Source organism: Aedes albopictus, chromosome 2 (genome assembly GCF_035046485.1).
Source record: "Aedes albopictus strain Foshan chromosome 2, AalbF5, whole genome shotgun sequence".
NCBI lineage: Eukaryota > Metazoa > Arthropoda > Insecta > Diptera > Culicidae > Aedes > Aedes albopictus.
Window position 1 is genome coordinate 174,919,043 of NC_085137.1, and position 14,556 is coordinate 174,933,598.

General features: G+C 39.3%; 1 protein-coding gene across 1 annotated transcript in view; it reads right to left on the reverse strand.

Moving 5' to 3' along the window:
- Nucleotides 1–14,556, reverse strand: part of LOC109418248 (uncharacterized) — a 755,006-nt gene that overhangs the window by 236,174 nt on the left and 504,276 nt on the right. The window contains exons 10-11 of the mRNA XM_062850749.1: nucleotides 1,064–1,330; nucleotides 680–970 (exon numbers count right to left, since the gene is read on the reverse strand). Coding sequence (XP_062706733.1) covers nucleotides 680–970; nucleotides 1,064–1,330 — 558 coding nt within the window. The remainder of the gene's footprint in view (nucleotides 1–679; nucleotides 971–1,063; nucleotides 1,331–14,556) is intronic.

A 14,556-nucleotide genomic window follows, 5' to 3' on the forward strand; every position in this document is an offset into this window, starting at 1 on the left:
AACTCAGTTCAAAATTCAAAAAACCGCGTAAAAAAGTCTCACCATTTCTCGACGAATCATGCAAAAATAAGACGATGAATTTTTTTTTGTATGGAGATTTTTTTTACGCGGCCGCGTAAATGAAAACCGCGTAAAAAAAAACCTGACTGTACTGAATTGCATAAAATACATTTATGCAATTCAGTATCATAATTTATGTTTTATATAACTCATTTTGGTATCATAATGTCCATTTTTTCCGAACTGGTTCATTATGCAACTGAAATGAGTTGCATAATGAAAAATAGTTGTATAATGTTCATAATGCAACTCATTTGAGTTGCATTATGAACATTATGCAACTCAAATGGGTTGCATTATGAAAAAATCATTGCATAAAACTTTGTATGGAACTCGTTGCAAAACTCGATTTTTTCAGCACTCTTCGTATTTATCCAACTCGGCAAGCCTCGTTGGATAAATGTACGACTCGTGTTGAAAAAATCAACTTTTTGCAACTCGTTTCATAAATAACTATAATAGGTATAAAATTGACTTAGTTATTGCGGCAAGTACTCAAAATAGGTACACCTGCCCAAATGGTACAAGACCCTATAACCGATTTTCCTTAAGTGCTTCCCATTTCCAAAATTTGCTCACCGGTCCATTGTGCGTTGTTTTTAAATAAACACTAACTTACCTCTCTCTCGATTTCGTTGACGGCGTCCGGAACGCACTGGGAAAAGTCCGGTGTAAGCCATTCCGGACGCCCAAAGTCCCGCTGCTCGCAGATCCTCCTGGCTTGACCTTCTCCCCGGCCTGGGCAATCGGCCAAAACGGCGGGCCCCGATGCACTGGCCGGCCAGTTTACGCCATAGTCGGAAACTTTCGGACACAATGTCACGGTTCCCGGCTCGACCACCGTCACGTGGACGCTTTTCGATATCGGTGCAACGGAGTTCGATACGATACAGGTGTAGACAACGGATTTCTGCAAAAGGAAGCGAAAAACGGTAGTAGCAAAATTGGATCCATTAGTAGCACGCTCTCTGCCAAATACCGTTTGGCATTTGTCTTCATTTACCTGGAGATTTTTCACTTTCAGAATGCTGCCGTCCGGGTAGAGGTCTTCCCACATTTCGGCGGTCGGATCCGACTGGAAGAGCGCACCGTTTTTTGTCCAACTGTACCCGAGGGTACCGTACTGTTGATCCGAGTCCTGGGACAGACACCGAATGAGCAGTGATTCGCCTCGGAAAACGGTCACACTCGGAGGGTCCACGCGGAGCTGCGGGGCGCCCAGGATCTGCACCTTGGTCGAACGGCACTGCTGCATTCCCATGTCGTTCACCTGGACGGGACCATTTTCCGGATAACGCCAGAGCAGCCGACCGGAATGATAGACGACGGCACGAAAAGGTACACAAAGGTAATGAATATAAATGAAAAGAAAATAGATTTTTGCTACTCCAGCAAGAGCAGTTACAAGATTGCTTCGCAATTATCCGCTTTGGTGGCTATATAGGTAAAGGGTTGAAGTTACGGAATGGTGGGGCTATATATTTATTAGTGAACTGTCTCCCCAATTTTCTGAAAATTTACTACATATGAATTATAGTACTGTTATGTTTCTTGGTGGCGTGGTCCTTTAGAGTCTTCCTCTACTTATTTCTAGCGTTGCTTTCTCAACGGTACAAAACCGGTTTTTCGAGCACTTCAGTAGTTTTAACCGATAGCTATTTGAAATTCTAGTACTTTTGCATTCGTCTACTCCCTATCGAAAATTTGTGGTCACTCCCTCTGAAATTTGTAATTTTTAAGCTCATATCTCCGCCAATTTACGTCCGTTTTCGAAATCCCAGGTATTTGAAAGATTATGAGTCAAAAAAACTTTGAACATTTTATTTTATTTTTATTAAACTACAAAAAGAAAATTGTTTTCCACAGAAGTTTCCACTGTTGAGAAAAATCGGTTGAAAAAGTTTACTATTTACGAAGTTTGGAAAAATTCCCAAAAAAAAATTTTTGTTTTGAAAGAAATTCTATTAGTTATATTTTGTGAAATTTTCAAGATATGGTTTATTTTTCGTTCGAAAATCAACCATTATCTGGACAATTTCAACAAAATAGAATTGTTTCTAGTTACGTTAACTATATGAGTATGAACAATTCCTCCATGATTTTTCCATAGCTTACTGCAGTGATTCTATCATGAGTTCCTCCAGAGATTTCTTCAAGAATTCATGTAGGGATTCAACCATAAATTTATTCGGGGATTTGTCCTGGGATATCTTTATAAGTTTTCCCAGTCATTGTTAAAATGCTGTTTTCGAGGTTTCCTTGAGGAATTTCTTCAGAGATCTTTTAAGGTAGGCCTGCAGGTATTCCTTCAGAATTTCGCTAGATATTGCTCCAAAAGGTCCATCTGGAATCATTCGAAGTGTTTTTGCAGGGATGTTTTCCAGAAATTCTAGCAAAAAAAAATTACTAGATATTTTTCAAAAATTAATCCAGGAATTTCTTTAAAAAAATTGCACAAAAATCCTTAAGAAGTCTATCCAAGTATTCCTTCAATAATTTGTCCAGAAATCACTGCAGACATGGATTCCTTCAGATTTTTTTTTATCCAGGGATTATTACAGAAATTCTTCAAGGAATTCGCTAAGAAATCTCTCCTGAGATTCGCTATGCAATTCCTCTTGAGATTGCTTCCGGGATTTATCATGGGGTTTCTTCATAAATTCCTCCAAGAATTCCTCCAGGCATTCACCTGGGAATTCCTTCTGTGATTCTTTCAGGAATAACTTCCAGGATTATTTTAAAAATGCCTCCAAGAACTCTTCTTGGGATTCCTTCCAGAATGCCTCCTGAAATTCTTTCAGAAACTTCTCCAAGAGTTAATCCAAGACTTCTTCAAGGAACTGCTTAGAGATTCCCTCAAGAATTCATCTTGGGATTGTTTCCGAGATTCCTCCTGGTTTTTTTTCAGGAACTCCTCCAGGGGTTGCTTCAGGAACTGCTACTGGGATTCCTCCAAGAGTTCCTCTACGTACTCCTTTTGAGATTCCTTCAGGATTTCCTCAGGAATTTCAACGGTTTCTTCACAGTTTCGATTTCTTCAGCACTGCCTCGAGGGATTTCTTCAGGAACTCCACCTAGAATTACATCCGAAATTGATCCTTGGATTCCTTCAGGAATTCTTCCTGGGATTCCTCCAAAAATTCTTACAAGGATTCTTCCAAAAAATCCCCAGGAAATTCTTTCAGGATCCCTCTGAGATTTACTGCGTGGATTCCTCTAAAAATTTCTACAGGGATTCGTTTCGCCAAAGATTCCTACAAGTATTCCTCTAGATCTAGAGGCACCTCAAGGAATTCCTTCTGAATGGGCTCCTGAAATTCTCTACGAATTCCTCCTGGGACTTCTCTAGGGATTCTTCTTGGATTTCATACAGGGATACCTCCAGGAATTCCTCTAGAGATTTCTCTAGAAAATTCTTTAGAGATTCCTCCAGGAATTCGTACAGGCATGACTCCAGGAATTTCTCAAGGCATTCCTCCAAGAGTTCTTCCAGGGATTTCTGTAGGGATTCCTTTAGGATTTCATTCAGGGACTCCTGAATAACTCCAGGGACTCCAGGGTATAACATCAAGAATTCCGCCACAAATTACTCCAGGAATTCCTTCAGATATTCCTCCATAAATTTCTCCAGGAATTCCTTCCTATAATTGCTCTAGAACTCATCCTTTCAGAAATTCCTCCAGGGACCCCTACAGTCATACCTGCAGGAATTTCTCCAGGAATTCTCATAAAGATTGCTCCGAGAGCTTTTTTAGAAATTGCTCCATGAATTCCTGTAGTGTTTCTTCAGAAATCCTTCTCGGAATCTTTTTTAAAATTTATTCAGGGGTTTGGTCAGAAACTCGTCCATCATCTTTTTCATGGATTCACACAAGATTTTTTCCATGATTACCTGATTTTTTTTGAATTACTTAAAGGATTTATAGAGGAATTTCTCCAGCGATTTGTATTGGAATTTAAGATAATTTTAAAGGGGTTCTGAAGCCAGGAAATTCTCCAAGAAGTCATCGAAATTTTTTTTATAAATATCTCCGAGAAATTTTTAAGGAGTTCATCCACTGATTTATTCTGGAATCCATCCATGAATTTCGTCAATAATTCCCCCTCCAGCTCCTGCAAAGTAGTTTCTGCAGAAATCCGTTTTCGATTTTTTCAGGAATAGGGTAGCGAACCACTTGGGCAGCGGCCGGTATTTTGGGCACTCTTCGCTACAACTCAGTCAATTCAAAACCAATTGACTTGAAAGTTTGCGTATCTCATCGCGTTCCAAATATTGTGTCAATTGGTTCAGAATTGGCTGAGTTATAGCAGAAAAGTGCCCAAAATAGGACCCCTGCCGAGATGGTTCCACTTTCCTATATCCTGTGATTCTTTCACAGTCACTGTTACCTACTTTAAACATATAGGTACTACTTGCATGCTAGAAGCGCTTTCAGACATTTATGCAGGAAATCCTTCCCGAATTCGCCCAGAGAAGACTCTTTCGAAATTCTCCCAGAGTTTCCCCATTTTGAACAATGGTCTTGTAAAATGTGACAAGTTGAGAATAGCCTCCAATAACTATCAATTTTTGGCAACACTGCTGCTTGTTGCAAAAGTGCGGTTTATATCGTCTCGAAGAAGTTATAAAAATCACAGTGAAAGTGGCTATTATAATTCTCGAGTGGTTGGTGCATTGAATTATCAAGCGCCAAGAATTGCATTTTTGCATGTAGTGCGGTGAATAGCTGTGAAAATTAATTATTTTATTAGTTTTTAACTCCCAGTGATAGTCTGTGAACTAGGGAGAAACAATAAAAGATCTCAGTGAGTGAGAATGTGAGATCAATTTTCGCATGGAGATTGTCTTGCATGCAAGTTATGTTCCTCATCAGCATAGAAGGAACGAAAAAAAACGGTGTAACGTGCTGAATATTTATGTGGTGTTTACTTGTTTTATTCGCATTCGCGTGTGAGACAAATAAAACAGACATCCACAATCTACTGCCCTTGTGGCTTCTTATGTGTTCAACAAATCACCGGAGCACAAATTCATAGCAAACGGTATTATTTTGAGTACAGTAAAATCCTCTTCATTTTGTTTGCAAACTGTTGAGTGATCATTATTATGTGCAAGTGAGATGACAACAATCACAACGTTTCTGGCGTTTCTACACCGCCAAGATAATGGATATTAATTACAGTGGGGGCTCCTACTACAATAAAAAATATATTGTTATTTATTTTTTTTTTTAATTCTGTGTGTGTGTTTTATACATTTTTATTTATACCTATTTATTAATTTTAAACCATATATTTTTAAACTATCCGTTTCGTGTGTTTTTGAACTTTATTTTTTTTTGTATTGTTTTTTTTTTCTCTTTTCTCTGTTTTGTTTGTGTTGTTTTGTGTTTTGTTTATTTCCTTTCAGTGTTGATAAGTAGTAGAAGACCAAAGCATACGTAGGGCTACAGTGACTCTATGAACCTACAAGAATACTGGCGATATTGTAATGATCATAGATCACTACGTAAGAATCCCAGGATTATGTAGAGCGAAAGAGAACGATAAAACCCTATTAAGCCTGGCCATACTACAAATTCTGTTGATGCAATAAACGGAAAGAAATCAACAAATTTTGGGTCCTAGCTAGGATCAAAATGCAAAATAAAAATAGTATAAGGTTCATTCAAGAAAATGTGCATCACGCAAAGGGAGCAACAGCTGTACTTTGCAAAACATTTTCTGAGAGCAAACTGGATATAGCACTTATCCAGGAGCCATGGACAAATAATGGTAGGATATGCGGAATAACTACAAATTTTTCTAAGTTAATATATAGTAAAGGGCAGTATCCACCGCGAGCTGCGATTCTCGTAAATGGAAGAGTAAATTCAATTCCTATTACACAATTTATAACTCGTGACATAGCTGCAATCATGGTGGAGGTACCTACGATCCATGGAAAAACGGAAATTTGTATTGCTTCGGCATATTTTCCGGGAGATATGGATGATATACCTCCTCCAGAAGTAGCAGCTTTTGTCTCATACTGCAGAAAGCACAATAAAGCTTTCGTTATTGGATGCGATGCAAATGCTCATCACACAATATGGGCAAGCACAAACATCAATACTAGAGGCGAACACCTTTTAGATTTCATCTCAAAAAATGAAATCGACATATGTAACAGAGGCGATAAACCTACTTTTACAAACGCAATTAGGCAAGAAGTTCTTGATTTAACGTTGTGTAGTCTCACACTTTCAGAAAGAATCAGTAATTGGCATGTGTCAGACGAAATTTCTTTGTCTGATCACAAGCAAATATTGTTTGAATATGAGGCTGGTAATCAACTCATAGAAATCACAAGAAATCCCAGGAAAACAAACTGGGAGCTTTACATATCAAAATTGCTAAACGGTATGGGTATATTGAATAACCATCCAAATTTTCGTCATGAACTTGAAGAAAGCGCTTCGACACTTTCTAGCTTGATCAAACAAGCATTTCATGACAGTTGCACTGCCAAAGAACGCTCTTCAAATAGAGATGTTCCTTGGTGGAACGCTAAATTAAAAAAACTTCGAAGGAAAACCCGGAAACTTTTCAACCGGGCTAAAAGAACGCAACAGTGGGATCAATACAGAGAATCCCTCACTCTTTATAACAAAGAAATTAGAAGGTCAAAGAGGATAAATTGGAGGCACACGTGTGAAAACATTGAAAGTACTCCAATTGCTGCTAGACTGCAAAAAGTCCTCGCCAAAGATCATTCAATAGGTTTAGGAACTCTTAGGAAAGAAGATGGTTCTTTAACTAAGAGTGCAGACGAAATTTTAGAAACCATGATAAGCACACATTTCCCGTGTTCTATTCTTGTTTCAACTGAAGACCAAAATACATTTGCATCACATACTGTTAGTAATGAAACCAGGAGATATAATCAAAATAATGATGATTCAACTGGGACAGAAAGCATCAGGAGTGATGAATGTATTTTGGCCAATGAAATTTTTACAGAACAAAAAGTCAAATGGGCGATTGATTCTTTTGAACCCTTCAAAGCGCCTGGTAGGGATGGAATTTTTCCTGTACTACTGCAGAAGGGAAAAGAAATTGTAACACCTGTTTTAACTAAAATGTTCCAATCTAGCTTATCATTAGGCTACATTCCTACAGCTTGGCGAGAAGTGCGGGTCACTTTTATTCCCAAAGCAAATAAGAAGGATAAATTATCACCAAAATCCTTCAGACCTATTAGTTTATCGTCCATTATGTTGAAAATAATGGAAAAACTACTAGACGAGTATATCAAATCGTCATATTTAGCAAAAAGCCCATTGAGCCAAAATCAATTTGCATATCAAGAGGGCAAATCATCAGTAACTGCACTTCATAAGTTGGTTACAAAATTAGAAAGATCCTTTGAGGCAAAGGAGATCTCACTTGCTGCGTTCCTTGATATTGAAGGAGCGTTCGATAACACATCTTACGATTCAATGAGGAATGCTATGTCAAGACGTGGTTTTGACAGATGCATTATTGATTGGATCGGAGAAATGTTATCAAAAAGAGAGATATCATCTAACCTGTGCAGCTCATTTATTACTGTTAGAGCTGTTAAAGGGTGCCCACAAGGAGGCGTGCTATCACCTCTATTGTGGTCTTTGATAGTCGATGATCTCCTCAAAAAACTGGAAGCGCAGGGCTTCGAAATAATTGGCTTCGCTGATGACATAGTCATATTAGTTCGTGGTAAATATGACAACGTTATCACTAACAGAATGCAGACTGCTTTAAATTTAGTCTCCTCGTGGTGCGATAAGGAAGGATTGAGCATAAATCCTTCTAAAACCACGATCGTACCGTTCACACGACGGAGAAAATTATCAATTACTAATTTGAAATTGAAAGGAACCTTTTTGGAACTTTCAAATACAGTCAAGTATCTTGGAGTATATCTAGACAGCAAACTTAATTGGAGTTTACATCTTGAGCAGGTAGTTGGTAAAGCTACAAGTGATCTATGGATCAGTAAAAAAACTTTTGGTAAAAAATGGGGATTGAAACCGAAAATGATCCACTGGATTTACTCGGCAATTGTGAGACCCAGAGTTACCTATGCGTCACTGGTCTGGTGGCCTAAAACAAATGAAAGATTAGCACAAAAAAAGCTTGAAAAACTTCAAAGATTAGCTACTCTTTCAATTACTGGTGCAATGCGAAGTACACCGTCTAAAGCGCTTGACACTTTACTTCACCTCCTTCCACTGCATCAATTTGTACAATTAGAAGCTGCAAAGAGTGTATTGAAGCTCAAAAGAACTACACAACTCTTTGATGGTGACCTGAGAGGGCATCTCAGTATTCTTAAAACAATCAGTATCGACTCTCTAATCGTTAATAATAGTGATTGGATGAGCAAAAGATACAATTTTGATCGCTCTTTTGAAGTGATTAATCCAGGGCGAAATCTGTGGACAAATGGTGGCCCAGAACTACACCCAGGATCAATCGTATTTTATACTGATGGTTCGAAATTGAACGATCAAGTAGGCGCAGGAGTGACTGGCCCCGGGATCAATATATCAATTCCTATGGGCAAATGGCCTACAGTTTTTCAGGCAGAAATTCAGGCGATTTTAGAATGCAGTAATATTTGCTTACGCAGAAACTACAGACATTCAACCATTTGCATGATGTCTGATAGCCAAGCAGCTCTCAATGCTTTGAAATCAGCAACATGCACTTCTAAACATGTTTGGGAGTGTATTCAATCACTTCAACAATTAGCTTGTCGCAATCAGGTAAAGCTATTTTGGGTTCCAGGGCACTGTGGAATTGAAGGAAACGAAAAAGCCGATATGTTAGCAAGACTTGGATCGTCTCATCAATTCATAGGACCAGAACCATTTTGTGGTGTGTCTGGTTGTTCTCTCAGAATGGAGTTTAAAACATGGGAACATGAGAAAATAAAATCCAACTGGGAAAACACCACTTCTGCGAGGCAGTCGAAACGTTTCATAAAGCCGAACGTTTCAAACACTCGCAAAATTTTAGAACTTTCTAAAAAAGATTTCAGTTCCTTTACTGGCCTATTAACAGGTCATTGTCCGAGCCGGTATCATCTGAAGCTGATTGGAAAGCTTCAAGATGATAGGTGTCGCTTTTGCGGCATAGATACAGAAGACTCGGAACATTTGTTGTGCCGTTGCCCGGCAATTGCAGCTAAAAGAATTAGGTTCTTCGACAGGGGGCTGATAGAACCCTTTGATGTCTGGAGAACAAACCCCAATGCGGTGGTACATTTCATTCGAACTGTAGCACCGTGTTGGGATCACGCTAACAGTCAAGGTTCGATTATTGCTACTACCAATGGCGATACGTCAACTTGACATAGCCAAATAAAACTGGGGCATTTGTCACAATAGATCTAAAAGCTGGTCGCAGTGACTTATATACCCAACAAGGAATAAAAAAAACTATCAATTTTAACACATTTTATACCAAATGAATGTCTACTATAGATCTGTGTTTGTCATTAAGACAGTGGTTTTCAGATTTCGTTCTGATTTCCATTTATAAAGTCATGAAAACGGGTCTCCAGTTAGCCTAGTGGTTAAGGCTATGGATCGCCAATCCGGAGACGGCGGGTTCAATTCCCGTTCCGGTCGGGAAAATTTTCTCGACTCCCTGGGCATAGTGTATCATTGTGCTTGCCTTACAAGGTACAAAATTCATTCAATGGCAGGCAAAGAAAGCCCTCCAATTAATAACTGTGGAAGTGCTCAAAAGAACACTAAGTTGGAGAGAGGCAGGCCAAGTTCCAGTGAGAACGTAGAGCTATACAGAAGAAGAAGAAGAAGAAGTCATGAAAAATTTGTGGATGGGGCCTGGTGGATTCTGGAGGGGGAGGTTGGTCACAGCTCGATTTCACGGAGGAAGGCCAACAGGAGCTGCTAGAGAATTCAGAGAGGAATTTCCTGGAGAAATTCTGGATAAAATCTCAGGAGGAAGTTCTTGAAAAATCCTTAAAGAAATTACTAGAAGAATCATCGAAGAATCCCAGCGAGAATGTTTGAAGAAATATCTCGAAAAATTCTTAGTAGAATTTCTGAAGGTACCGTAAACCGGGGTCAAATTGATCTTCGGGTCGAAATTGATCAGACGGTTTTCAGTTAGGCTGAGTATATTTTAAATAGTTTTCTTTCTTGTATCGTACAGTTGGAAACATATACTAAACGGTAGAGTAAAGTGGGGCAAAAGTTCGAGTGGAGTAAGAGTTTCTTTTGAAGTTTTTGAGCTCAATTCAAATTATTTCTTTCGGGTGTCAAGGTTGTTCGAACCCTTTTTCAAAAAGAGTCTTTCGCTCCAAAAATTATGAAAATTGATCAATATTTCGAGAAGTTATGACAAAATGTTGGTTTTTGATCAAAAAATTGTAACATGCGATGGCCCTTGCAACGCATGGAATGAAATTTTAATGAAATCGAATTCGATATTTTATTTTGGGGCGACACTGGGTATATTTTGAAGATGCTCTAGCATGTATAACTTTTTGCAAAAAAGATTTGGAAATCGTATTTTACACATAGTGGGGCAAAAGTTCGAATTGTGGGGCAAAAGTTCGAGTCGTGTGGCAACTTTGGGTAGAAACCTATAATTCTGCAAAATGTACATATTATCTCTAAGAGTGATGGAATTAGTGAGAAAATTCGATTAAAGTTGAAAAAAAATGTTGTTTTATCTGAATTTGGCGGAAAACTACTAATTTTTGGTGTAGTAAATTTAACCCTGATTTGGGTAAAATCCAAATCGAATTTTAAAGTGTATTCCAGTTCTAACATCAAATATCAAGTGGTTTCAGGTACTCCTATTACCAAAGTGTCAAAATAGTGTGCTACGGTTAGCGAAATTCCACAAACACTAGATTCGAACTTTTGCCCCAGTGGTGGGGCAAGAGTTCGAATAAAACACACACATACAAAAAGTGTTGTAACTCAAAATTGAAAAGACGTTTGGCGTAACTTTGTTCAGCAAAATTTTAGCTCATGGATGGTAGAATCACCACACGGTATTTATTTATTTTTATCTGCTTCGATTTTTTGAAATAGGTCGAATTATCAACTAAGGTCGAACTTTTGCCCCACCTTACTCTATTTGTACGGAAACTATTTGAAGTAGGCTTTATCTAATAAAAAATCGTCTGATCAATTTCGCCCCGGAGATCAATTTGACCCCGGTTTACGGTACCACAGTTAGAACTTCTAGAGGAGTTCTAGAAGAAATTGCTGGAAGAACCGCAGCAGGAGTTGTTTGAGAAATCGCAGCTAGAACTCCCGAATGATGGCCAATAGGAGCTTCTGCAGGAATCCCATGAGTTTATTCTGGAAGAATCCCTGGATAAATCTCCAGCGTGCCCCCCCGGGTCGTCAGATGTTTTCCTCTAGTATACCTCCAGGGACTCCTCCAAGAATTTTGCCAGGACCTCACTTGGAAATTCCTTCTGTGATTCTTTCTGGAACAACATATTTTATAAAATCCTCCAAAGATGCCCCCAGAACTCTACTTAGGATTCCTTCAGGAACTCCTCCTTGTATTCTCTAAGAAACGCCTCCACGAATTTATTTAGTACTTCCTCCGCGAACTGTTCAGATATTCCCTTAGGAATTCCTCTTGAAATTGCTTCCGGGATTCCTTCTGGAGATTCTTAAGGAATCCCTCTAGGGAACTGCTTCAGGGATTCCTCCACGAACTCTTCTAAGGATTTCTTCAGAATTTCTCAAAGAATTCCATCTGAGATTTTTTCGGGGATTACTCCTGGTATTCCCCTACGAATTTCTTAGGAGATTCCTCCAGAAGTTTAATTGGGAGTTCATCCAGAAATTTTTCCCGGAATTCCTCCAGATATTCCGCCAGAAATCCTTCTAAGAATTCCTTTACAGATTTCCCCAGTAGTTCTTCTGGTGTTTCCTTAAGGAATTCCTACAGGCAGGGTTCCTGATTTCCAGTTTTCATCTTCTTCCACATTCGAATACAGTCAGCAGCGAACGGTTGTCGCTTTAGTTTATGCGTTTGCTTGTCAGCGACGACAGCGAACACCGGCGAACGATGGGAAGCCACACATGGAATTTAAACATTTGTCCACATTCGCATCGCAAGCGATCGAGCGGTGATGCGATTCGTGAGTGATATTGCGCGTACGAATATTTGAAGTTTTCAAAATATGTTAATTATTTTCTTTGCTAATCTAGCATTTCAACAACAATACACTAAAAATGTATACATTACATGCTGTAATTCTCTTCTAGTTTTGATAATAGCCGCTTCGATCGCTCACCAGCATTCGTCACCATTCGCCATTCATTCTTTCGCTTGCGATCGAAACTGCGACGATCGGCAACGAATATCCATGTCAACCAGCTTGCGCTTCGCTTCCCACTGATGATGGGGTTGCATGTTTGATCACGACAATCCGTTCGCTGCATCTTTCTCGATTCGCTTCAGCAAAGAGGAGTGAATATGAATGGAGTGAGGCGAATATACCGATCCTTGCATACAGGCTTTCCTCTAGGGTATCCTCTAGCTAGGCAAACCTCCAAGAACTCCTACAGGAATTCCTCCTAGAATTTCTCCAGGGCTTCTTCCTTGAATTTTTGTAGAGTTTACTCCATGAATTCTTTCAGCGATTCCTGCAAGTATCACATACAATACGCGACGCGACACAAGACAACACTTATCGTTCTTACAATCGTCAAGAAAAGATTTAAAAAATTACCTTTTGTCGACCGGTTTCGGGCGAGACTAGCCCATCTTCAGGACAATGTCCGACTCTAGTATTTCTCTAGATATACCTCCAGGAGTTGCTTCAGTGACTCCTCCAGGAATTGCTCCAGGAATTCCCCAAGAACTCATTCAGGAATCTTTCAAGGAATTCCTCCAAGGATTTTTCCAGAGACTTCCTCTAGAATTCCTTCAAAGATTTCTCCAGGAACTACCCAAGAATTCCACCATGCATGCCTAGACATTCTTCCAGGAATTCTTCCACAGATTTCTCTTTGCATTCTTGCAGAGATTTCCCCAGGAATTCTTTCAGAGATTCCTCCTGCAATTCCTTCATAAATTCCTCCAGGAATTGCTTCAGGGACTCCTCCAGGATTTCATCCAGGAATTTCTCCAGGGTCTCCTTGAAGAATTCCTCCAGAAATTACCCTAGGAATTTCTTCAGGGATATCTCCAAGAATTTCACCAGGAATTAAACTGGGAATTCTTTCAAAAGTTCTGTCAGTAATGCATTCAGGAATTTCCGCGAGACATGCTTAACGGATTTCTCTAGAAATTCGTCCAGGATTTTCTCTAGGAATGCCTTCTGGAATTTTTCCAGGGATTCCTCCAGGAATTCTTCCAGAATTTCCTCCAGGAATTGCTGTAGGGATTCCTCCAGGAATTCCACCAGGAATTCCGCTAAGAATTCTTCCATGAACTTCTTTATGGATTTTTCCAGAGATTTCTCCACGAATTTTTCCAGGGATTCGTTCAGTTATTCCTTTGAGGATTTTTCCAGGAGTTCCTCAAGAAATGTCAGTAGAAATTCCTCCAGAATTTCTCAAGGGATTGCTTTAGAAATTTCCCTCATAGGTACTCTAGGGAATCCTCTGGAAAATCATCCAGTAATTGTTTCAAAAATTCCTCTAGAGATTCCTCCAGCAATTCTCACAGGAATACCTCCAGGCATTCCTCCAAGATTTCTCCAGGAACTCCTCCATGAATTTCTCCGGGAATTGATCCAGGAATTGATCCAGGAATTGCTCCTGGATCCCCCTCAGAAATTTTTTCATCAACTTCTCCTGGAATTTCTCTAGTAAATCCTCTTGGAGTTTCTAAGAAATTTTTCCAGGAAATTTTTCGGAAATACCTTCACGATTTTTTCAGAGATTTCTGCAGGAATATTTCCTTCAGGAATTGCTTCAGGGATCTTCTCCACGACTTTTTCCAGGGATTTTCTCAGGGATTCCTCTAGGAAATCCATCGAAAATTCCTTCTGAAAATCCTCCAAAAAATTTCCAGGAAATCCTCCAGAAATTCCTTCTGCGGAAATTGTTCCAGGAACTCTCCAGGAATATCTTCAGGTTTTTTAGGGATTCCAGGAATTGCTTCAAAGATTTCACCGCAATTTTTTTCCATTGATTTCCCCAGGGATTCCTTCAAGAATTCCTTCGACGATTTCTCCAGAAATATAGAAATAATAGAAATATAAATAGAAATCTCCCAGAATTCCTCTACAGATTCCATCAGGCATTCATCCGATAGTTCTATTTTTTTCTGTATTAACGAGATTTTTAACCTTAAGCCAGTTCATCTCGGGACCCACGCTTTACTTCCCTTCCGAAGGAAGAACTCACATTTTGTGAGTTTGTCGGGAGTGTGATTCGATCTCAGGTTCTAACCATCACACCAGGCATTCCTCCAGGATTTTTTCCAGTTATTTCTCTAGATACTACTCCAGGAATTTCT